We start from the raw sequence: 26,693 nt of genomic DNA, 5'->3' as shown, positions 1-26,693 counted from the left end.
GTGCTGTGGACAGGAAGTCTGGTTCTGAGTGCATCACTGAGACTGCCAGTGGTTTTTTGCTTGTGCTAAATTACATTGTTATTTAGTTTTTTTCTTCCTAGTAAAAAACTGTTATTCCCATTCCCATATCTTTGCCTGAGAGCCCTTTTAATTCTGAAATTGTGATAATTCGGAAGGAGGGGGTTTTCCTTTTCCATTTCACAGGAGGCTTTTGCCTTCCTTCACAGACTCCTGTCTTTTCAAACCAAGACAGTGCATCACTGAGACCGTGCTGCTTGCTATTTCTGATAATGTTTCATTTTACTGCCTCTTGCAACCCCTCTGGAGAGGGGCCCTTTGAACAGCATGAGTCTTCCAGTATCCCTGTGAAATTAATGGGCAACCAGAATCTTTGTTACTGAAGACATCAGGAGTTAAAGAAAGTAAAAGCTGTGCTGTGGTGCACTCAGCATGGAAAGCCAAAACCACATAATTGCCCAGAAATTGTCAGTTCATTGTAAGTATTGTATGAACAAGGCTATTAAAAAGCAGGGAGGAATGCTTTTCCATTGATAACTTGGCCAAGCTCCAGTGTTGTACAAATGTACATACTTTTTCCTTATGTTCATTCAATGGGTTAATAAATTCTCTTTTCCCTTCCTAAGCTGTTGTACTGCCAAATAGCTGCTATATTTTCTGTCCCAGAAGAGGCTGCATTTTGCAGTTCACCTGCAGTGTGGTTTCTGCTCTCAGAAGTATTCTAATGGTTTTCTAAGCTAGTTTAGGATATATACGTGTGTGTAAATGCCATACATACTTGCTCAATCCAACAAACCTAATTTTGTTACTATATGGAAAATGTATCTTCCATGGCAAATGAGTTATACTGACACATAATCATGACTCTGCGGCTTTTTATGTCAGTGTTCTCTTTTCCTTGAAGAGTTACAGAGCTGTTCTAATGGGTTTATCAGGCTGATTATTGTCTGGAGTAAAACTACCTTTGCTTGGAACAGACAGCAAGAGTGTTCTGCTCTGTGGCATTGCAGAGTTTCTCTTCTGTTCCTCTGAAACAGCAGCAGCAGAAGTAATCAGTAAAGGGGAGGAGCTAAGATTTGCAGTCAAGCAACAGCCTCTATAAATTTGCTCAAAGTCCAAGGGATCTGGCTTATGCAGGGCAGGAATTTAAGTCTCTGTACTCTGATTTCAGAGAGAGTTTAATTCAGGTGCTTTGCATACTGTTTCACATACAGTATTTGCATTGTAAGATTGGTCTTGTGGTAAAATTGATGATTAAATGACAGATTTTAGGGCCGTCACCCATTTCTTGAAATAGAGCAGCAGAGAGAGCTGTTATGCTGTAATGCTTCCAACAGTTTTCTGATTGGTAACCTGTTACCTTTAGAGTTCTCTTCAGGACAGCACATGAATACTTTTGTTGAAGAACTGACAGTGGACTGGCCTGCTGATTTATGCTACTGAAGAGTTACACTGTTAGGGGTATTCCCATTTAAAAAGTAAGTGGTACACCACTTTGCTAAGAAAGCCATATAATCTCAAGAGTGTTTTCCTTCCTTCTGCTCCTTCTGATTTGACAGCAGAAGGGAGGGCAATATTATGATGATATAGGTACACGGTAGTGTAGATTATCCCAAATATTTTGCAGCTATCTACTTATTTATTTGAGGAACAAAGTCCAGCAAAACTAACATTGTTTTCATTGACTTTTGAGATAGACACTGCCTTGACTAACACACTGTGAAAACATTACACATTGGCTTAGCTCAGGATAAATGCTTTTGCAGCAAAGGGCATCTTTTGCAAATTTTCATGCTTTGAGAAGGAAGAGTGGAAGGGTTTGGTTCAGCTAACTCCTCAACATTGTTAGACTCTGGTAACATTGTTTTCTTGATAGCTATTATAAAATTGGAAACAGTTCTTACTTTACCAGGTTGTTACATTTTTAAGCTGTGTTTGCAATAGAATAGTGTCAATCCTTTTGACAATGGAGAATGCAATCTTTTTTCCCCCCACGTGTATTTTTAAAAAAGAATGAATTATGACTGTGGCCTGTAAAAGGATTTTCAAATGTGAATCGGAATTTCTGTGCACAATTGCCAAAGGACTTAACAGCTGCTCTTGTGTAGAGCAAGACTTCACGTCAATACAGAAGGTAAAATTGTTCATGCATCTGGATCACGGAAGGTTTAACTAGGCAGTCATTTTTCTTGCACGTTACAGACAGGAGGAGTGTGGGCCAGTTGAGAACTGCAGGTAACGTGGCTGACAAAAGGCCAGGTTGTTCTCTCTGGCTCCTCAGCATTGTCTTTCTGTGACCTTATGCATTCTGATTCTTGCCTAGAGAAAATCAGGCAACAAAGACTATGTGTATAATGACTTTTCTTCTGTTTCCTCTTTCACTTATGCAATTGACCTACTCCAGGGGCATTGTGATGCATATTGAAGTAAGAAGATTCAAGATTTATATGTTAAATGAGACAAGGTTTTTGCCTGTGGCATTCATCTCAGCCATTTAGTTTCCCTCCTTTATCCCCACCTAAGTTAATTTATTTAACTTTTAATCTCTTTTTCTTAATCCACCTTTTTTTTTTTTCATCATGCAAAGAACAGTTTTTTTATCAGCAGGATTTAAATTAGGACCTTCATCATGACATTAAAACATCTGTGTTTTAAACCAGCAAACCATTAGCTTACTGGTAATCACTGTGCAAGATGCTCAGCATATATTTCGATGTGATTGTGACCAGCTTTTTGAGTAGATGGTAGTTGTAATTGTGCCTTTGGAGAGTGAGTCATTAGAGGAGGGCCATGACACTCTCTGCAGTTATGCAGGTGGAATATGCAAAGAAATAAGGCAAAAGATCAATGTCATGATTCGCTTTTGTAGCGCTGTGCTATATGCTTGATGATGGGTAGATTAGGTCTGGATCCTCACTCCAGCACAGGTGCAGATCACCTGACAGTAAATTAAAAACATGTAACGAATGAAGTTGATAGCCACAGAGAGCCATGGGTATATGGCTGATTTCAAAAAGAAAAGGAAAATCCTTCTGTTTTCTGAAGACTTAAGAAAGACCTTAAGTCTTTCTTAAGACCTTTAGAAATATATTGGGCCGGTTGAGTTTTGTAGAGACCCCTGATATATGTGAGAAGTAGCCTTTCCAGCATGTCAACAGAAGCAAAAAGATCAGAGTATGGGGAGACTGGCACAAAGGGGAAACGGTGTGGTTGTTCTATTATGCTGCTTTGAAGCAGCAGATATACTGCTTCAAAGAATTTATATATCCATGAACAAGGCCAATGAGGAGAACTGCACCAGCAGCACTTCACTGTAAAAAGAATTGTAGTGGGTACCTCACTGTTAAGGGGCACGGAGTTGTTTATCTCCTGGCCTGATAGACAGTTGTGAGGGGTATCCTGCCCTCCACGAGCTGGGATCCATTGTGTTGCCAAGAGGGTAGCCTGACCTGTCAAAGACCATTACCCTCATCATTTTTTCATATGGGTACAAATAACGTCTCTAGAGATGAGCCGGTGGGTGACATACCAGAATTGGTGCAAGGGACAGCCCAGCTGAACACTGATGCAGGTGAGTAACAAACAGAAGCAGCTGGAAACCATTGTGCAGCAGGAAAGATATGATGTGTTTGCCATCATGAAAACTTGGTGGAATTACTTCCGTGGCTGGAGTGCCCGAACAGGTGTCTATAAACTCTTCAGAAGGGAGATGGGCAAAGCAGCAAAGGGGTTGGGGTACCACTGTACCTTAGGGAGTTTTTTGATTGTATTGAACGTGATGATGATGAAAATGACAAGGGTGAAGATCAGGGCAAAGATCAGCAGGGTGGGTGGTGGGAGTCTGTTAAACCACCCAACAAGGACAAACAGGCTGATGAGGCATTCTGCAAGCACTGGCAGAAGTCTCACAGTCTCCAGACCTAATACTTGTGGGCAACTTCAACTTGCCAAGTGTCTGCTGGAAATGCAACACAACAGAGAGAAAGCAGTCTAGAAGGTTTCTGAAGTGTGTGGAAGACAACTTCCTTGCACAACTGGTAAATGAGCCTACTAGAGGTGGGCTCTGCTACAATGACTGTGAATAGAGAAGGACTAGTGGATGATGTGGTGGTCAGTGGCTATCTTGGGCACAGTGACTATGAAATGTTAGTTTTCAATATTGGGTGAAGTAAGGCGCAGCACCAGCAGGACTTTCACCTCGGTCTTCAAGCAGGCAGACTTTGGCATGTCTAGAAGATTGTTTGACAGGGGTCTATTGGGACTCAGCCCTGAAGAGCAAAGGAGTCCAGGAAGGATGGATGTGTTTTAGAAAGGAATTGTTAAATATTCAGAAGCAGGCTGTCCCTCCATGTAGAAAGACAAGTTGTCAGGAATAAGACTGACCTGTTGAAACAGAGAACTTTGGCTGGAACTTAGGGAAAAAAGAAATCTATTGTCTCTGGAAGGAGGACGAGATAACTTCGCAGGACTATCAGGATGCAGTGAGGTCGTGGATGGAGAAGATTAGAAGGGCCAAGTTCTAGCTCAGCTAGAGCTTGATTTGGTCTTCAGTTAAGGACAATGAAAAAACTTTCTATAAATACATAGGTAGCAAAAGGAGGACCAAGGAAAGTCTCCATCCATCACTTGTTGAATACAGAGAGTATTGTAGTGACAAAGCATGAGGAAAAGGCTGGTGTGCTTAATGCCTTTTTTTGTCTCAGTCTTTAATATCAAGATCAGGTGTCCTCAGGATATGCAGCCCCCAGAGCTGGAAGTTAGGGACAGGGAATGAGTGAAGCCCAAATAAGCCAGGAGGAAGTGGTTAGTGATCTGCTATGCCAGTTAGACACAAGTCTATGGCGCCTGATGGGATCCACCCCATAGTAATAAGAAGAACTTGCCAAACTCTCTTCAATCATCTGGCAACAGTCCTGGTTACCTGGAGAAGTTCCAGCTGACTGGAGGTGGGGATTGGTCACTCCTGCTGTGCCTGCAGTGAGAGGAGAAAATTACATTGCCTTAAGCTGAGACAGGAGAGATTCAGATCAGTAATTAGAAAAAAATTTTCACTGCTAGGTGGTGAGGCACTGGAATAGGTTGTCTGGGGTAGGTGGTGGAGTTGTCATCCCTGGAAGTGTTCAAGAGGCACCAGGGTCTGGTGCTGGTGATGTGGTTTAGGGTTTAGGGACTACAGTCATAGTTCTGGGTGGACAATTGGACTGGATGATCTTGTAAGTCTCTTCCAACTTTGATGATTGTAAGGCAAAGACTCTTGTGGTTGAGATGAAGGACAGGCTTCTTAACAAATCAAATTATCTAAATATAAGTTAGTCCAGTCCCAAGAGACACTTGTAATTACTCTGTTCTGTGGCTGATTTATTTATAACTGTAAAGTTGCAATGGGAACAAAACATGAGGCCAAATTCTGACCTCAGAATATAAATCTAGAATAATTTTGCTCTGATTTTTTCAATTTTGATGACATTACTTGGAGTTGATTCTATTATAATTGAGGTCAGAATCTGTTCTCTTTTATCTAATTTTGAGCAGCAGGGTGTATGTTCAAAATAGGGCTGCAGGCACCGCAATATGTGCATTTATACCTTGAGGCTGACCAGATTTTGAGTCTCTTCTGTGTGCTAGGGACAGACAGACAGACTGATAGGCTCTCCAAGACTGACAAGTGTAGGTAGCTCACCAAAAAAGTTATCCGTTGCTTTCAATGGTACTAGGAGATGCTTTTTAACTCTTTAGGACACTGTGTGAGTTTGTAAATCAGTTTTGCTGGAATGTGAAAGAAATCAAGAAAGCCTCTACCAATTATCCTGTGCCCAAATTATATATTTGTGATAGCAGCAATTTTTCACTGTTTATTTAAGAGTAAATGAATCATATACAACTCCACAAAATAGGAGAGATTATGCAACAGCAAGTGAAACCATGCAATTGGTCTGAAACCTTGATTCATGTGAGGAGCGGGGAGAAACACTGCAAGTTTATTATAAATCCTATGGTGTTCTATGCCAGCCATTTTTTAAAATGTGTTGTTTACATGTTCTCAAATTGACTGTGTAATGCATCTAAAAAACTGTCAGGTGAGGTCCTCTCTTGCAGCAGAAACAGTGCTCTGTGGCTTCTGCACTTACTGCCTATAACTGTGAAATGGAAACATGTGCTGAAGAGAAATTAAAGGATTTGTCACCTTGGTTTATTCAGATTGTTATAGTCAGTTAATACAGAAGTATGAATGTTTTCATTACAGCAGCATTCTTCAGTAACAATTTTGTGTCAGTCAGGAAGATGAAACAAATTATTCTCCATTTTGGAACATATTTGTTCTGGATTACAAAATACAGTACTTTCAAGAATTCATCTCTCAGTTCAGCTTGCAGTGAAAATGCCTGTTATTCCCCTTCCCCCTTTTTTAAGACTGGACATTTTCTTGGGTATATTTTTTAATTTCTGGTATGGGTATATTTTACAGAAATGTAGAGCAGGTTGCTGCTATAATCATTCCTGAATTTAGCCATGCTCTGATGGCTGGAATGTAAATGTGATCCCCCTTTTTAATGAGCAATTACTTGGAGTTTCTATTATGTTTTTATAGATTATGTTTATTTTGTCCTTGGAAAAAACAACAATTGTTATAATCCAGGTGCTTGGCTAATTGTGTGGAGTTGTGATTTAAGCATTGCCAAGACATCTGTACATACTATCATTTCTATAATTTAACCATGTCTCAGTTCATGTCTTGAGGATTCAAGCCTTCTCCTCCATAACCTTCCATAATAGCTTTAGCATTTAAATGAATGGATTTGACAACAAAAAGCAAACATTTCTTAAGAAGATAAAGTAGCTGTGCTTTGATAGATGCAGCTATTTTTCTGATCCTTGGTTTGTACGTCAGGAATAAGAAGGGCAGCACTGCATGTCGACAAGCTACTTAAAATTGTTTCAAAAGGATTTTGAAATATCTGGTGAACCCAGTACAGGCCAAAAACCCCGGAGACATTTCTCAGCATTATCTCCACCTCAGCAATGGCAAATGTAGAAGCAGTTCAGGGATACTTCTACAGGCTGATGTGTTTCCATACTCACATACTGGGACACACCAATATTCATATCCACAGTGGGTATATCCTGGTACCTCCTTGGCCAGGGATTCCAAAATAAGATGCATGTTTATGTTGATCAGATGCAGACTGATTGCAGCACAGTTGATAATTTATGTCAGCTGTAATCAAAAATCAGGTTTTGGTATGGAAATTCTCTTTGTATGTCCTCACATCACCCTCAGTCAAACTGGGCAATTTGTCGGTCAATTCACCACACTTAGGAGTGCTGAGCAACATATAACAGGAGACTAAAATTTGAAAACTAGAAAGCTTGCAAAAGTGTTAATTTAGTAAATCCACCTTCTGTCTGCCAATAATAATGTTTTTCTTGTTCAGAGCATGAACTGGGCTTTTAGGCAGTATGGAAATGCTTGGCTGTGAGGGTTTTTCTAATGTTTTAAGAGGCAATAGCTGCATTTATGTGGTTCAAATCCAAATAAAGCCTGAATTAGATAACTAAAAAGCCAGGAAACTGTGCAACAAAGCAGAGTAGCAGTAAGTTCCAAGCATGGCACTAAAGTCATTATGTCTGAGAGACGATCATAAAAGGAGATGAAACTTTAAGATTTTGGGGACACCTTAGTGGCACATAACTCCATGCAAGATCAGTCTTTAATGGAGAGCACTTCTGAAGAAATTATTTATGCCCCATTATTGATGCCTGACAGTTTATTAGTAAATGGTGCTTTTGCAGCTGCTGTGGAGTTTCCAGGTACAAAGTAGTGTAACTTTAAAAGTCTTTTGAAAGAGCCATTCCTGTAAATCAAACAGATTTTTTATTAAAGGAGCAATCAGATTGGTACATGCAAGTGGGAGGAAGTTGAAAGCAAAAGGGTCCTTCTGTCAGTTATTTCAAATGTGTTATTAAATTTGATTCTGTTAAATGTTGAGTACATGAGTACACTGTTGAGTAACATGAGCAGGAAGTGTATTACTTCTAAGAAGTGCTCCGTATGTATCACTTTGGGAAGCAGTTACTGCATTATTTGAATCCATTGATGTTAATAGTTCAGTGTGCACTGCAGTGAAAAACACATTTCTGAATGTTACAATACTGGATGTATTAATTAAATTATATGTGGGGAACAAATTACTTGTTCTCGTCAGTCTCGACCCATTAAAGTTGTTTAAGTATTTAGCTATCTTTGGTGCTAGCTGTCAAATAAATGCTTTCATAAAGTGATCTTCTGGATTGGAAAAGAGCCCTAGGAAGTCATAACCTAGTTTGCAGTTAAAATCTCACACTTAGCTGTAAAGTTTTCGTCTTGGGAGGATGACAGGATGACAAACATTATGACAACTTGGCCTTCTCTATTCACAGGTGTTCCCTTTCCAAAGAACTTTCTCCAGATCTGCAAGAAGATACTCTGTCGGCTTTTTCGGGTGTTTGTTCACGTCTACATCCATCACTTTGACCGTATCATCCTTATGGGGGCTGAGGCCCATGTCAACACCTGTTACAAGCATTTTTATTATTTCGTGACAGAGCTCAACCTCATAGACCGCAAAGAACTAGAGCCTTTGGTAAGTGTGGGGTCTGGGCAAATGCTCTAGGAAATTTTCCTCCTCCCTTCACCAAGACTTTCTCATCCTTGTTGCAGTGAGTTTCCTGTAGGAACAAGGTTTTTCATTCAACACAGACAATTTGAGGGGAGGAACTCTACCTCTCTGCATAGACCCATTCCTTCTGCTGCAGTATTTGTGAAATCCTCAATAGGCCCTGTAGAAAGAGAAAAGTTCAATGTGTGTTGTATGGAAAAACACAAAGTAGAAAATCCTGGCATTTGAAAATAGAAGTTAATTTGTCTTCTGCTTCTTCCTGTACAATATATTTAGTATACAATTTTATTCTGTCTGTTTTCACTGGTCAGTAACAGCATGGCAGTTAGTCATAGCAGTCACTTAAATGCATGGAAAGGGAGCAATTATCTATGTAAAGGTGAATTGTGAAGTCCTTAAGTAGTTGTTTGCAAAGGTATTGAGTGTGTTAGACCCAGAGCACACTCTGAATCTAAATGAGATAGATGAAGTGAAACAGAAGTTCAGATAATTAGCAGTGTAAAAAAACAAGACACTTCCTTGTGGACTGAAATAGATTAAAATTAAAATTGTTTCCAGAAGCAAGGGCCCAGAAATGGAAATGTTTTTGCTGTTACTTGCAAATGCAAATTTAAAAAAATAAGCAGAGAAGGAAAAGTAAGGAACAATTCAGAAAGCACTTCAAATCCTCACTGTGGGTGTTTAGCCAACTTTAAAAGGGTTCAGGGAGACATTTCCCATAGGTCAGAGTTTGGGCTATGCTGTATCATACAGCCTATTAGGAATTGCTGGAATCACTGGTTTGTTGGTTTTTTGTTTGTTTGTTTTTTTTTTTTAATACAGAATCACAGGACAGCTGAGGTATTGGCTGGCAGCTGTGGGTATCGTGTAGTCCAAATCTGTGTGTCACCTAGAAAGGGTACCCAGCACCACATGTTTTACATGTTTCATATAAAGGCACATTGCAAGGCCGTGTGTAGCACAGTTGATATGAAACAATTCTGAAAGTGTGGCAAAGTGATGATTGCCTGCATTTCTGCAGGAATTGGAGCTGTTGCAGGTGTGCTTCTTGTATACTGATTGGAGGAGAGGCTGTGAAGTAAGACAAATTGTATCATCATTTTTTTTCAACAGTTTGCAAGGCCTCCTGAAAGACACTTCTTTGGCATGTATTGAGAAGCTGAAATGTATCTATGGTTTTTTCTGCATAGAAGAATTTAATATGCTATATAAATATGTCCTAAGGGGTAGAAGGTAAACCTGGTAAAGAGGGTTTTTCTGCCAGACTAGTGATGCTAGCTTAGCCTGTAGCTATTAAATACGGAAGTTGAATCACATGCAAGATACAAATCAGAATATCTCAGAGATAGGAATAGAGGTGACTTCGTCAGTCTATTACAGAGCTTTAGAATACAGAGTGGACAAAAATGGCTTAATGCTGCAGTTAGTGGGCATCAATGCCCTGCACAAAGTTGACACATGGGGACAGAGTGGTGCAGCAGGTTACTCAAGCCCAGCAGCAGAGCAAGATGGGAACGTGCTCCAATTGGTATATGCTTTCCTTTTGTATTCCTCCCTTCACAAAATTATCCTTGGGATCATTGTATGATTATTAATTTTTGCTGGGATTCACCATCTCCCAAATAAATGTTTCATCTTCTTCCCTCTTCCTGTCCTTGACATGGGTGGGTGTCAGCAGTGTGGAAATGAAAAAAAAAAAACCCCATGCCTGTATTTTTCTCTTCAGCTGAGCAAGGAGAAGGGAGGGAATTGTTAAACAAAGCAGACATTACAAATAGTCTTGAATTTTAATGTGGTAGCTGAAGACAACCTGTGGACTGCCAGGTTTACCATGGTAGGAAATGAGCCTGCATTATCTCCCTTAATTAGAAAATGGGCCAAGAGATGATTAAATAAACAGACTGCCACATACTTTAATAAATGGAAAGACAACTGATTTATCAACATAACTCTAAGAAGGGAGAATAATTGCGGAAGTTGGCAGTAGATGAGTCATAATAATAGTCTGCAGGACTTATGCTCTATGTTTAAAATAGATTTTATCAGACTTTTGCAACCCAGTGCAGCAGTTATAATATCAAATGAAGAAATAATTCAAACCGGGTTCTCCCTCTCATCTGGGAGTTTCATAACTTGTCCTTTCTGCAGTCAAAGAGGTGGTTATAGTTTAAAATGCTGTATGTTATTTTCCCATACTCATCAGCAGGTTAATTTGACAGATTCTTGAGTCTTTCATAGAGTTGTTTTGTATGGGGACATAAGAGGAAACTGATATAGTCACTGACACCACAGGGCATCCTGCGAAAAAACACATGTCCAGTTGGGATTTCTTCTTTGCAGCCAACAGACAGACAAGGCAGCACCATGACAGCTCTCAGAAGACCTTTAAAGTGTGCCTCTGTGGTGAGGCTATGGGGAAGCATACTTAGCTTTAAGACGTGCTGTTTGTTTATGCTGTTTCCCTGTGTGACCAGCTTTATTTCCCACTGTCAGTAATTCACCTTAATTCACTTCTGAGCCTTTTCCAATGGCCAAAACACCCAGGCATGGGGGTGCCTATTACCTCCATCCCACCCTTACCCTTTGTAGGTGACAGCTTGTCAAAATTCAAGCACTGCATCTAAATATACGTTTTAGTGAGAATCGTTATGCAGCTGACTCAGCACATAAATTTGATGCTCACACATTAGAACAGCTGCAGCAAGTATTGCCCCTCTACTTCCTTCCTGTGACCCTGTAGAATACATCTGACAATGTATTCTACAGTATGTAGGACTTAAGAAATACACCATATAACTTTATAAGCACACCATGAGCAAAACAATCTTGGTTCATGGAATTTATTTAATTTATTGTCAGTTAACAAAACTTTTGATTACTGATCATTGTATTGAGGAAAAAAAAAGGAAATTAAAGAAAACAGTTGGCGAAGAAACACCTTTCTTCCCTGGGCTCTAATTCAGTATAAAACATCTCTCTGCTTGCAGGTCTCCACTCACCTTGAGTTAGCTAGGTTACATTCAGATACTCCTAATCCCTTCTGGGAGGCAAGGGACAATGCAGGAGACTGGGGAGTGGTCTGTTGCTTCTTGATTCTTACTTGTGTTGCTCTACCACAGCGTGGGTTTACTGTGGGACACAGTCTCTCCACAATGTCTCTGTTCTGGTGTGCACCTGTGACCCACAATCCCTTTAGGGCTGTGTTTGCTCTGGCACACGGCCCTTCCTTCCAAAAATATGTCTTCAACCACATCCCAACAGTGCCACCATTTGTCTTCTCCTCTTAACAGCTGCTGGTTTCTTAAATATCTGTGAGCAGAGGCTCCATGTGCTTCTCTAGCAGAAATTTTGGTGCACGGTGGGTTTATTGCAGTGGTGTTAGGGTGACATGGCAGTAGCTGGCTGGCACAGGACAGTACATGATCTCCTGCCACCATAAACCACCCTGCTAGTCCCCTGCCACAAAACCCTTTCCAGTAAGGCCCAGTACAAAGCATCCTCTTCTAAGTCATATGTGATCTGTTGGTTAAAAACTTACTTTCTGTTTCCAATTTTGTTTTAGGTTTTTTTGTCTATCTCTGGGTAATAGGTCTCTTCATCAGTCTTATGTGACATATAAAAATATCTAGCATTTGACAGAAGTCTTGTGAGCCTGAATTTAACGGTGTTTAATAAGTACTCTGGTGCCACAAAATAAGAGTTGTACCAAGAGAAGAGCTTGCTCCTAGTTCTACCTCCTGCCTTCAGCAGCAAACTGGATCCTTGCCGCACACGAAAGAAATACAAAAGCTTTCTTGGTGTTTGCTGATTTGCTTTGCTGTTGCTATGGGAGTTACTGGTGGAAATGGGAAATGAGCAAGCTTTCAAGAACCTGGTCTGGTCTGCTGTGGGCTAATGGGTCCGTCTGTCAGAGGTGGAGATGAGCATTTTCAGCCATAGGGCTTGCCAAACTGGTGAAGAGGCCTTTAAACCAAAGGTGCCAGTGGGAGGGGACCCTCAGTCCATCCCACTCCTACTAGTTTGGTAGCAGTGCTAATCAGTTCGTTTCCCAGCAGATTCCTAAAGTATTCCTAAACTGGAAACTATTGACGGTAGTGAAATTTTCTTCGGAGGTCAGGGGTAATAGACAGCAGAATATAGTAATCTTCAGTTATTCTTCTCAAGTTGTTTTTTTTAATAAATCACATCCTATGAAAACATTGAGCTTTTCCTCAAAGTAATTTTATAAACACTTTTTTCATAAGAAGATAAAGTAAAAATTACATTTGAATGACAAAAACTAGAGAAGGACATCACTTCTGTGCACTATTCTGCTTAGTTTTGAAATGCTGGTTTCATTTAGATGCAGAAACTATCAGCCATGGTAGCAACTGGCTAGAATTGGGTCTGGAAGTGGTGACCATCAGTGGAGCTGAGTGTATAAAAATGGTGAAGCTGGTAATTGCCTCTATGAGTATGGTCTTTCTCTGCAGGACAAACAAAGACATTAGGATTTTCTAGCCTCATTATTCTCACTGTAAAAGCTTCCATTGTCTATATAGCATGATTGGTTTCTGAAAACATTTTCATCTGGTATTTGGAGTTGCTTGAAAGTAATTATAGCATGGAAGTCAAGATACCAAACCAAGAAGCCTCTGTTTTCACACAAGTTCTGCCAAGTCTCCTGTCTATTTCAAGATGTGCCAATCAACAGTAATGTAGTCATATAGTGCTCAGATGAACACTTGTGCTTTTTGTTTTTCCAGGGTTACAGACCTCATAAATATCAGTCCCTCAGCTCTATAAGTCTTGTCACTCTGCCTCTGTGCATGAGGCCAAAGTAGCTACTGGTATACATCTAATTTATGTCTTTTCAGTAAAAAATTAGCAGCTTTGCAGCATCTTTGTCTATACCAAAAAAGAATGTTTGTCAGGCAATTCATTGCCAGAAATCCCACAAATGTAGTAAAAATACATAATCATAACACTTCTGGCACTAGTTTCATTCAGTACTCACAGTGGAAAGCTCAGCTGTATCAGGTTTAGCAAAACATGGCAAAATACTCATACAGGCAATTTTGATACAGGCGTGGTCAGATGAAGCACAACTGTGTGAAACAGGATGATTAAGGGAGACTTTTTATGCAGATAAAACTTTCAAGGATATATTTTAAAATAAATGTATTCCTTTTTTAATTCACTGGAGTTTTTTCCAAAATATCACTTTTTCTCTTTAGTTATTTTTTATGTTGATGGTGAAAATTAGAATTTGCACTTTTCCAGTCCATAGTCTTTGTATATCCACTTACAATCTTCGAGAAAGCAGTGAACACATCCACAAGTCAGTAGAGTCTGAAATGCAAATTATTTGCCAATCAGCAGAGGACAGTTTGAGCTCAAGAGGCTCATTATAGTTACTGTGTTCTATAGTTAATCTCATTATAGTTACTGTGTTCTTGTTGTAACATGTAACTTTTGGTCCTGTTCAGACTTGTTCAGTCACTGCTGCCAACTAGAAAACAGAATTTTTTCCTTTCAGAAGTGCAAAAAAACAACCAACCAACCAACCAAAAAACCCAAACAACCTAGTATTTCCTACCCCCAGCCAAGTTATGATGTTAATATCCAACAGGATTTTCTTTGCATTGTGAGAAGCAGTGAGAATTTATCAAAAAAATTGATCTGATCGCTAACTAAAGAAGAAACCAGTTACAGGTAAATGTTGTCTTTTCCATGTCCTGCAGGAAATTAGAAGGAAATTGAGAACTCTAGGATTTAACTTTGCTGAAAGATAGAATTCTCAGCTCTGGTGCTTGAAGAAAGCAGAGCCTTAAGGTGCACTGAATTTTCTGAATATATAATTTCTGGCACACATTTTTAGTGACTATTTCTATGGCACCAGCTGCTTTGCTTGCATTTAACTGAAGACAGAAGGACTTTTCTAGTGAGATTTTGGTTAACTGTAAAAAAATTCCTATGATCTCCTTTCTTTAGCACTTGACAGCTCCCTTCAATAGTCTAGCTAGTATAAGTCAATTTTAAAGGCGGTATAAAGAAGAAATTTCAGAAAAACTACTTTATTTAACAAAAAGTATGTGTTTTCTTTGACCAATACTTGTTGAGTGACTCTGTTAGTTTTATTGAGTATTGGATTGGACTGTTAATATTCTCTCTAAACCCGCAAGAACTAGAAAACTGAGAAAAAACAAGAACTAGAAAACTGAGAAAAAACAAGTCCACTTTTTCTTATTGTCAAAGGAAGAAAGAAATCTCATATCGCATGAACTTAGAAGTTCTGCAAAAGAAAAAAGAAATCAGGAAACAGGTATATTCCCTTTAATTAGATCTGTTAGTGTATAAAATAATCTGTGCAAAATACCTACTATTTTGTACTAAAATTGTAGTTCACAGTAGAGAATTAACACGTCTCCTGATTATGCAAAAAATTTATGCTAAATATAGTTGTAGTGTTTGCTTATTCACTATGCATTACTTCAGTGTAAAAGGCAACACATTTCAAGTTCATTTAATATGGTATGGTACACTAAACCAAACTTTTATTTTATTGTTACAGAAGACAAAAACATGCAGAAGGTGAAAATACCTCCTTGGAATATGATGATTTTAAGCAAGTCAGTCATCCAAATGCATGTGCTTTGTATCTAGATGGGTCTAGCTCTACTCACAGATGTATTTGTCAGGGTAGTTTCCTGATCCTGTTCCTGCTTGCAGTCAGTTGATAAAATACCTTTGTCATCAGTGATAAGGAGTTACATTTGCAGACAAGAGTATTATCTGTGTCCTGCAAACATCACCAAACAAATTCAGGAGGAACCAAATAGGATTATTGTCAGCCTGTCCTTAGCTTCAAAATAACTACCCTGAAGCCAAAAGAGATTGTCTGAGAGATTAATTTGATGCTGTGCATCATGATAATTGATTGTGAAACCTAACAAAGGAAATAACTGAATGATCAATATACCCACTGGACAGCAATTACCAGTCTGTTGGCCTTTTTTCAGTCAGGATACAGAGAGAGCGGCAATAGAAGTAGTAGAGAAATTTCTTTTTTACTAACTTTGGAGAACGATTTCTAAATGAATATTCAGGGCATGGTTCTAATTAAAACTTCCATAAAAAAAAAGTTTTGTAGATTAATTTACTGTTACAATTCTGTTGTCAGCCTTCCCCTCCTGATCAATCAGCTGTCTGAATACAGATTAGTTGTGCAGCACAGGATCATAGACCTCATGATTGGGTGCTATTGGATTGTAAACAGCTTCTTTTGTAATCAGTCCACATGTAAATTATTCGATAACTGTTGAGAGGTTTGTGAAGAAAGCAGCAAGAAAAAGCAACGGATGTCATAGCCATTTGTGCTTTGATGAACAGATCTTTCTCTTTTTTATCTGCTTATTCAGCAGTTGTGATTTGAACTACAAAAAGACTGTGAACTGGCTGTGTTGATGCATCACTGGGCCTCTCTGTGTGCATATACCATTCCCTGTGGCTGTGGCTTGCTTTTCTGTCCATGAGAGTAGGGAGGAGAAATGTGTGTCCCAGTGATGGTTGTGTTTGCTCAGCCAGCAGAGCCTAGTCATGAACCTCAGGTCCGGTTGGGTTGGACTGTTATGGGTCCATAAACAGGAAGGCCTTTCTGCCCAACACTGCTTCACAGGATGGTTGAATAGATTCTAAGTTCCTTACCTGTGAGATTGTGGTTAATGCTGGGCAATGTTTTTTGTTTGTGGGGTTTTTTTGTTTGGTTTGGGTTGGGTTGGGTTTTTTTGGTTGCAGTATTTGGAGACATGAGTCTGAGGGAGTCTTACATTCTCCCTGTGGAGTCAGTAAGCTTGGCAAGTGTATTTGGCGTGGTGCCCACTGCTGGCATGTCCTTGCTCTTTGCCTCTTGCTCAGGTCTTCCAGGCTGATGAGTGCATCCAGCAAGGTATCCCTGCCTGTCAGCAGGTAATGCTGTTTCTCTATCCACTTGTCTGCAAACTCACTTGTATATACATTTAAAAACCTCACTATGTTTAAAACAGTTGTCAAAGGGTTAAAAGGAGATGTTTCCACATCATCCTTAGGCTTGCTAACTAGCAGCAGGAGGAGCTGAGGAAAGGGAATCAAGACATGCTTTGCTTCAATTTGGAGAACTGGAAGTGAGGATGGGACCCAGGCACTGAAAGAGGATTTGAATCTTTAAAACAACACTGGTTTTAGTGAAGGTCATTATTACATTTATTATTTTTCCTGGTGTTCTTACAGAACACTATTACTTACACTGTTTTTTCACTTCATCTACTTTCTCATCAGCTTCTGCACAGGAAGGGCCTCTGGCTTCTATTATATTATGGTACAAAGGTGATGTTTGTTTGAAGGGTTTTTGCCTTGTGTTTTGCCAGCTGTATGTTATACTCGCATAAGCATAGAAACACAATTTTCTTAGAAGAACATAATTCTTTATGGAAAATTAATTCTTCTTGTAATCCATTCAGATGCAATCAATATCTTACCACAGGTAAATTTGTCACATTAAAAAAAGATTTCCTCAGCTACTTCTGGCTATGTTGCATTTTTTCCATTCTTCTTCTGCTGCACTTAAAGGTAAAATGAGGAATAAAAATTGAAATAGTTAGGTATAGATTTATGTGCTGAATGTATCTGCTCATATGTTGGAGCATTATGGAAGGGAGAGGACCAGATATTCTTTAGATAAAAATATTGATTACCTTTTTAAATGTTTATTTTTTTCCTTCATCTGTGAAATCAAGTTTGTACTCCCTGATATTTATTCAGGAATGTGCCCTTCCATGAAATCACAAATACTAGCAAATCAGATAGATTCCTGATGCTTATAGAGTGGCTTTTTGCATTAATTCCAGCAAGTAAGTAAGTACTTGAAGGACTTAATAAAGAACAGCAAATGTTTCTCTTTATGTTCCTTAGAAGTGAGCTCCATGCTAAATTCTCCTCAGTTAGTGGTCTTGGTCAACACATAGAATGGGTCCAGGCTTCTGATTTGCATTTTGCATTTGAAAAACAGCATCTACTTTTGCCTTCATGTTTTTTAGTTACTGTGTAATCCAGAATTGAGACCAGGAGCAAGTCTGAATGTAGAAATGCAGAATAATGCTCTGGAGTGTCTTGTAATTAATTTTCAAGAAGAAGTGCATCTGGTATCAAAGTTCTGGTATGGAGAGTTTCTGTTAATGAGCACAGAAAGAGTTGGAATGTTTTTTATATGTTTTCAAGTGCTCGTGTGTGCCTTTGTTTCTGGTTTGACTTTCTGATTCCCTTGTGTGTCTAGCCTTTATGTTCCATTCAATATCCAACTGGGACTGGGTATCACTATACCTTAAGGCAAAGTGCATTTCCAGTCTTTCTGCCTTCTCAGAAGAGTCAGTTGATAGCTGGTTGTCATCTGCTGTGTTTGGGAAATACTCTTACGTGCTTTAAATCAGTAACTGTAGGTCAAGAGCATACTTCTACACCTTTCCCAATTTAAAATGAATAGTGATGTTTCACAGAAGCACAAATCCAAGAAGACTCAGGAGACACTGAAGAACATTCATCTTTTTGTTAGACAGTGCTCCCACCCAAGGCTATGCAGCAGCAGAGTAACTAAGGATCAGATCTTTGCTATGAAGAACATTCATCTTTTTGTTAGACAGTGCTCCACCGAAGGCTATGCAGCAGCAGAATAACTAAGGATCAGATCTTTGCTGAGGTATGAGGGGGACTGTCCTGCAGAGTTAAGTGGAGCCAGGGACTGTGTGCTAAGTTCTCTGGTGCCCATCAGAATCAGTGAGAGATATGCCAGCAGGCCCTGAGAAGAATGGTAGATAATTTTGAAAGGTAAGTATCTCAGAGGAGGCAGAGTCTGGCAAGTAGGAGCAGCTTGTTCAGTGACAGGCTCAGCAGCACACAGGATGCCTCATGCTGCTGCCCAGCCAAGATTGGATACTGAGCGTGTGACCCTTCCTCACCTTCTCATCAGCATTTTGAGAGAAGCTAACTTTTTCTTTGCCAGCACCCCAATTATGTCAGTCTCTTTGAGAAACTATTTCCTGGTTGTTTTGTGAATTCCTCTAAGAAAATAACAAGTAGAAGTGGGTCACTCCCACAAAGCTTGCACCAGCCCACTACCACAGGAATCATGGGCTTTTTCTTTTTTTTTTTTTTAAGCACATCTAATTCATTGTCATTGGGTGAAATCAGTAAAAGCTCAAGCATATGTATGCAAGCATGCAATGTGACTGTACTCGTGTGTCCTTCATTTACATGTCCTATATAACAATATAGATCAATACAGAGAATGTTTCTATGCATCAGTGATGTCAATGTTTATTAAGGTTAAACGTTTTTCTGACTTTACAGCTTTGGTGAAATTTCCAAAACTAGCCTAGCAGCTGTTGGGACAGAAGGCCTTGCAAGAAGGAAGTTACGGAGCCATTTGCAGCAATGCTATCCTGACAGGGTGGGGAAATAAGATCTTGGGAGAAGACTGTGGATGTAACTGTATAACAAAAAAACCACTCAGAAATTAAGGGAGAGAGAGGCTTGGGGACAATTTGTGTTACTATAAAAATAAATTCTTCCTCTAGGGAGAAGTTAGAAATAGCCTGATAGGTTCATGCTTCTTGACTGTCATGGCAAACTAGTTTAAAGCCCTCTAGTTTACATCTTATGCATAGATCATCTAAATTCCTGCTCTGCCCTTTTCCTGGATACATTTATCCATATCTAGACTCCTACCTCTGATGCTATTGCACTTTGCCTTCTACTGTGTCTGAAGAAGGGTGGCCCAGTTTACAATGGCTCTGATATGGTCCACATTACTCCCTGGAATGCTTTTATAACAGGGTAAGACGATACAGTCTGACTGAAAGTTGTAGAAGGAAGCTGCAGTGTTTTACCTCACAGATCTTTCAGCCTTGATTATAGGAAGTACACTACGAACATGCAGACACTGAATATGTGTAAAATTAGGGGCCAGCAAGATAAAAACTGCCTTGAAATGCTTGAACACCTAATTAATCTTCAGTAGGAAGCTGTCCAACACTGTGCTGAATTTTATTTAGTTCTGCATTTGTGTTTGTTGTTCTAATGAAGTAAACCTAATCACAGCTATTTAAGGAAAAGAAACAAAACAACCCAAAAAAGCCCAAAAAAACAAACAAAATAAAACACCCACAAAAACTTTCTTCTTTTTAAGGAGAAAAGGAGACAGATTTTTCCATGAACAGTCAGCTTTTTTATCTTTGACAAATTGGAGGAGAAGCCAGTACTAGTTTAGTTTACTGTATATATCACTGTGGAGATCACCTTTTACTGTATAAACTCCCGTACTAATTACCATTGTCTTTATAACAAGTGACAACATCCCCTTCTGTGACATGAATGGCAACAAAATAACAAGTAATGCAAGATAAGTTTACAAGAAAGAAAAGGTTTGGAAGGTTAAAGGTTTGGAAAGGGAGCAGAAAGCCCCATGATTATGTGGAGGATTCTAGGTGGAAAAGTAATTTGTTAAACACAGAATAATATACAGTTACAAAATTGTCATGAAGCCATTTCCATTAGATCTTAATGATCTTATAAATTATAAAAAAATTATTCAAGCAAGCTAATAGATTTTTCAGAGACTTCTGGTAAGTTGGTAAATCTCAATTGATTTTCTAAGGTAAATGCTGTGTGGTCTGGTGTATGTGGATGGCTGTTGGTCAGACAATGGCTTTCCAGAAAATCTGCTAACAAATATGAAGTTTTATAGAATGAGGCAGCCAGCTAGCAGAGAGTTTGTATCAGAGTGTTTGTAAATCAAATCCTATGTGTATCCCAAACCTCAGCTCCTAACGGAGTCTGTGAATGGTTCAAAACCCTATCACAGACATGAATGCCACAGTTTTGGTCATCAAGGTTTGGGTTCCTGTGCCCTTTGTTCCTGTGGGTAGGAAGAAATAACTAGGCAGAGAAGGTATGTCTAGGACTCCTGTTGGCTGCAGGTTCAATGAGAATTATTTGAATCCTTTTTCCTTACATTAAATTAAAACTTTTCTGGCATTTGCAGTTGATTTATTTCTTAGGGCAGGGAGATGTAGCACCATTTACGTGACATGGCTAGGGATTTATTACATTATTAAAGCTGTCAAAAGTGACAAAATGCTGTATTTTACCTTCAATTATGTTCATTGCCCTTGAAAGTGACAGAAAGGGGCGAAGCATGGTGCCATATAAAACTACATGAATTTGCAGAGTTGCAGAAATACTAACAGTGAAGAGGCCTGTGCACACTTTATCACAAATGCCATTTGTTTTTTTATTTCCCCTTCTTGTTTTACAGAAAGAGATGACAACCAGGATGTGTCACTAAAAACTACCCACTGAATAAAAGCAAATCCAATTTCCTTCCTACTGAAGAGTTCAAGAATATCACAGCGCTCATGGACTGAGCCTGCTTGTTAATCCCCGGAAGCAGGAAAGTTTGGAGCCACAGTTACTTTCACAAATGCTTCTCTCCAGTGTCAATGATGTTAACCCTAAATATGCTGCTAGGAACCTCATCTGAGCAACATGGATTATTGAGAAAAATAAGAATCATATCAGTTCTAGCTCCTTTATCAGGGATAAGAACCTCTTCAGCCACAAACAATGGCAGACAGTGCCCCAGCTGCTAAAGATTTGCTGAAATTCAGGTCCTGGGGGTGACCTCCAGACTAGCTGTTTTGAAATGAAATCTGCAATTTTGCTTTTTTTTTTTTTTTCTTTTGTTTCTTGGTATGTGCTTTCTTTCTTAACTGCAACAGACTATTAAGAGGTTCTGGAATCAAAGAAGACTTAGCCTTTAATGCCCCCTACCCCGCTCCAGGCCACCCAAAGCTTGGCCACCATTCCCAAATACTAGCAAGCCTTGTGTTTCTGGGAAGACAGCCATATCCTTCAGCTGAACAGGCAGTTTATGCTTCATTGTGACTCATAATTTAATGACAGTGGAAGGGTTTCTGATCTCAGCTACATGAACAGGGACCCAGATATAGCTCTGCAGTGCTGAGGTATTTTCCTTGAATTCATGCTGTGACTGGCAGCAAATGTTCTCAGTATCTCTCTATTACATTAAAAAAACCAAGCTACAGTCGTCATTTTCCTGAAGTACCCTATAAAGTGCACCTATCTGTCATGTAATTTTGTATGCTTTTATCCCCTTAAGAAAAGGATCCTAGTCAATCACTCTAAAATTTCATCTTTACAGAGAAAAATAAATTTAATTTGGATAACTTGGGAAGATACAGTAAAGATGAGTAGTAAAAAATGTTAGAGCAGGAGGGACTAATTGAAGGTCCCTGTAGCAGTTAAACAGTGCCCAGTAATGTGACTTGCTTTATACACTGGGCTAACACAATACTTTTTTCCAGAACTTAATTCTGGAAAATTAACATGTGTATGGACAGTCTAGAAGGATCCATTGCAGCAAATCAAGTCTTCTACGCCAAATATGCCCTGAGGAGGCTTTCTTCTGAAAAAAAAAAAAAAATTAAAAAATGAAAGTGATACAGAATATTACAAGATAAAAACTTCTGAATAAGTGGGAGTCAACTGGAACACATCTATGTATTCTGTGCCTTGTAATGAATTTTGCACACTTGTGTTATTGTGAAAAGTTACTTTTTCCTGAATAAGTGCTGAACTCTGTTTCTGCCTTCTCCTTGAATAAGTTTAGACATGTTTACGTCTTCTGAGACAGAAACAGAAGAAAAGCTCATGGAGTATCCAGTGATTGGAATATTTGAAACAGAGTGGTAGCAGACATTAAAGAATAACGGCAAATATTTTCTAGCTTAATGTTGTAGCACATGATGATTTATTTGCCTGCTTGCTTAAATCAGGGCTTGTAAAACTCTTACTGGGAAAAAGTGCTTTTGTCTCTGAACATTTGGTGCTCCTTTGATGGGGGCTTTTCTGCATCTCTAGAACTAGGCAAGCAGCATTATCCTTAGCTTTCAAGGGGATGGACCTAGGTGTTCTTACCTCCTTTGGTAGTCTTTGCAATCAGGTTAATTCTCTGGGGATTGGAATGCACACACAGATAATTTCTGTTGTGCGCAGGATATAACTAGCTTCTGAAATTCATGGCCACAGCTACTCTTGAGCTTGCCTCATTTTAAAGAAGATAAAATATATAACTTCTTTGGGGTGGTTCATGTAGCTGGCAACTGCCTGGAATTACTACTCCAATTGCTTATGATGGGTGTCTTGAACTCCTCCAAAGTGCCTGGGCTGTGGCACTATTTGAGATGGAGCTGATGCAGTGTACTTGAATTTCACTGCCAGCATGGACAGTTGCCATGTGGTGTTCTCAGTCTGGGCAGCACTGTATTTGAAAGATTAACATAAAGATGCAAAGGAGTGGAATTTAGCTCATAAAGATCAAAATCACTACTCACATTGAAAAACATGGGATTTTATGCATAATTTAGTCTTCATTTTATTACACTACTTACCATGTTCTGTTTTGAGACTATTCACTGCAGCTCAGTCTGAAGATTAGGCTGAGAAAAAATCACCTGAGAAAAATTTCAGTTATCTTTTTGTGAATGCAAAACTTATCACGTGGAAGTATTTTCCTTTTTTTTAACTGGTTTTTTTTTTTTTTTCCCACCAACCCCTACGTTTCATTTTCTGGTAGAGCACACTGTTTGAAGCAAAAGAGAGAAATGCAGAGTTGAACCCTAGAGGATTTGTGTTTGACCTGACCAAAATCCCTGTAATGGTAAAAGTCCATTATTACACATGAGATGAACCAGCTGCAAAGAAGGGAAAAGTGGACTTGTTTTGGTTGCTTATTCTTCTAGGAAGAACATGGAGTTTCCTTCCTCCACCTGACAAGGTGTGGCCTTCTGCTGAGTATCTCCCAACAGGTACTCTTGATTCTGCAGCACAGCTAGTCAGCCATCACTTGGCCACCATATGCCACAGGCTGTCTCTCCTGTTCCACTCTGTGGTAGCTGATAAGCAAATGCAAATGTTTGGAATGTGGCATCACTATGTAAAAGAATCATTTTACCCCTTCCCTTAGCAAGAGAAAAGCAGCCTCCTCTTGAATCTTCTGATCAAGTATTCCAGCTTAATCAGTAATTTGCTCAGGGTTACAAACAGACAGAATGGTGTTTTGCTTGTTAATGCTTTTTCTACCTGATCTTATTATTACATATGTTTCTACTAATGCCAGCATTCCATATTGTTCAGGGATTGGGAAAGGTGGTGGGAGGAGAGGGGAAAAAAGAGGGGTTTGTTTGGATTTTTTGTTTTGCTGTGGTTTTTTTAATCACTTTTCTAGTTCTTCAGTCAGGTTTTGTTTTTCTTACATATTTTGTTTCCTTGATACTTACCTTTAAAGATGCTGTTATGTTAAGCTTCAAGGCACTTCATAGTGCCTTTATAGAGGAATCATTTCCACTGATTGAAATTCAGCAGTACTCTGAAGTAATGAAAGGTTGTGAAAGGTTCCTATGACACCAAACTTGACTTCAGTTGTTAAAAACTTGACAGCTTTTATTGATTGTCTCTGTAATAATAGATTTTGTAATGAACTTCTGGTTTATGTTAATATAGTTTAGTGACTACTGTAATATGAAACAAATCTGAACATAACCTCCCTTAGTCCCAGGGTCTTTTGAAGGTTGGGGTTTTTTTACTAATCCACAGCAGAGAAATTGATTATTTCTATCAGATTTGAGAGAAGCTGGAGACTTCTGAAACTTACTAGTTTCCTCCAAGAACTCAGGCTCTAAAGCAGCAAAAGTTACATTGGGCAAGTTATTTGACTCTCCTGATGAATGAATTCATTAAGAAGAAGGCAGGGAAAGAGAGGAAAACAGATAAAGTGTAACTCTACAGAGACCTACAGACAACAGCTCAAGATGTGCAGAAGCTTAGTGGGTGAACATTATCCTCAGTGACCACAAATTCCTTGTCTGTGGAGAGAGTACAGAAAATTATACTCTTTGTAGCTGGGAAGCTGCTCTTGTCAAGTCTCTATTAATGACAGACTAAAAGGACTTCAAGCACCTTTGGGTTAAATAAATTACACATTTTTGAGATGTCTCACAAAAAGCTACTCCTTCATGTTGCTTTTTACCTCCTCTTCATATTCTTGAGGTTTCTCATTTTCTGGATGGTAGGTCTCAGAGCCAGCCTTCAGCCTTTCAGTGTTCCTTTTTCTTCCCCAAGGACATTACTGTTCCAAAAGTAGCTTTCTCACCTGCCTCTGTGCCTCTAGAAGGGCTACTTCTCAGCTATGCCCTCTGAAGAGAGAACATCAAGGGCTGGCTGTTTACCATCTCTTCAGAAGAACAAAAGCAAGAGCAGGAGGTTCCTGCAAGAGCAGCAAAACAGCAGTCATTGCATGTAAAATAGAAATAGAAATATGATTGCTGTAGTAAAGCATGCTCTATGGGCTTCAGAAAGGGGATAACACTGGGGCATCCAGTATAGTGGTCAGTATTTAGACATTTTTTTATATATATTGGAAGAAATTTTTAATAAAAGACATTTTTAACAATTATGGAGATTATTCCAAAGGCAAAGCAAGCCAAATCAGCACTAAGAACCTGGTGATGGTGTATATTTAAATAAAAAGTTATCAAAGTTGATTTTTGAATGTGTTCTATGCTAAATAGGCAGTGATTTCCAAGGTTTAGCCAAATATGTTATAACTCTTAATGTAGATTCTGTTCTGTGTTTTAATAAATTTTCCTGTTTTAAAGACAGATATAATTAATATAATTAAAAGTTATCATAATTTTCTTCCAGGAAAAAAAGTAAGTTACTTGTCCAGTCTAATACATGCGTGTCTGTGTACGTGCATGTGCCTGTATATATACAGATATATATCTCTGTGTGTATGTTTGGGGATATGGATGTGGAAGCATCAGCATATGCACATGTACACTCCCTGCTCTTTCCCATAAAATACATTTTTTTTAAATTTTGGTAATTTTTAGGGGAATGCATCTCTCTAAGATATAAGTGGTTGATTCCTTTTCTTCCTCCATGAATTAGCTCTCTTTGGTGTGTTTTTTTAATGCTGTCACATTTGTCTCAGACTTTTTTAGTTGTTTGTTATTAAATAATTGTTCAACTGTATAGGAAGAGACTCCAATATTAACTGTTGTAATCATTAAAAGAAAAGGAAAGTTTCCTTTTCAAACCAATCATAATGGATGAAGCAATGGAATACAAATATAAATAAAATAACATAACAATGCAGAAGTATTGTGAAGTTATTTGCCATCTAACTCTTCAGCAAGAAAAATGCATACCACAGAGCAGAATTCTCTGGCAGGCTCCCTGGACTCAGAGGTGAGTGAGATCCATCACTGCCAATGCACCAGCTTCACAGTCCTCCCACCACCAATGTGATACCAAGAAAAATTGATCAAATGTCATGCTGATGAAACTGGCCAGCCTCTCACCAGCACTGTGGGATCTGACAAAGCATGTGAGTAGCTGTTCTTTAGCTAAGCTGGCTTGCTCTTTTTTGCCTGTCAAATATTTGAGCTTGGGAAACTTAGGGTCTTCATTATGTCCTTTACCTGAATCCTGGTGAGACACTCCAAGGAGCCTCCAGGAGTGACGGGTAAGTAGCACCAAGTAGCCAGTTAAAGGCAAACTTTTGTCTCCTAAAAACAAAACAGCCTCAGTTAGGATTTGGCTGCCACAGAGGGAAATGAGGTCTAGTAGGGCAGTAGAAACTATCTCCAGCATATGGACTTGGGCACTTACTGCATTGTTCTCTTTGTCCGCATTCCTAAAGCACAGATAGGCACATGTATGTGCATAATTATGTGTTGAAATTACTGTACCTAATATGAGTCAGGTACAGAGCTCGAGGGGAGCAGGAGCATTGGGATTAAGAATGGCACAGTAGAGGCAACACCCAGTAGGAGAGCTGATGCTGGACTCTCAATGTCTCTCTCTGGCATGGGGAGGATCTGAAGATTAGAGATGCTGAGTCTAAAGGAGTAACTTGAAAACAGC

The 26,693-nt window shown here is 39.1% G+C and overlaps 1 protein-coding gene across 1 annotated transcript in view; it reads left to right on the top strand.

Moving 5' to 3' along the window:
* Positions 1–26,205, top strand: part of MOB3B (MOB kinase activator 3B) — an 81,256-nt gene extending 55,051 nt beyond the window's left edge. The window contains exons 3-4 of the mRNA XM_039733199.1: positions 8,437–8,639; positions 21,001–26,205. Coding sequence (XP_039589133.1) covers positions 8,437–8,639; positions 21,001–21,030 — 233 coding nt within the window. The 3' untranslated portion in view covers positions 21,031–26,205. The remainder of the gene's footprint in view (positions 1–8,436; positions 8,640–21,000) is intronic.
* The last annotated feature ends 488 nt before the right edge of the window (positions 26,206–26,693 follow it).

Source organism: Passer montanus, unplaced genomic scaffold, assembly GCF_014805655.1.
Source record: "Passer montanus isolate IOZ18808 unplaced genomic scaffold, ASM1480565v1 scaffold84, whole genome shotgun sequence".
Lineage (NCBI taxonomy): Eukaryota > Metazoa > Chordata > Aves > Passeriformes > Passeridae > Passer > Passer montanus.
This window is presented reverse-complemented; position numbering and strand designations above follow the sequence as displayed.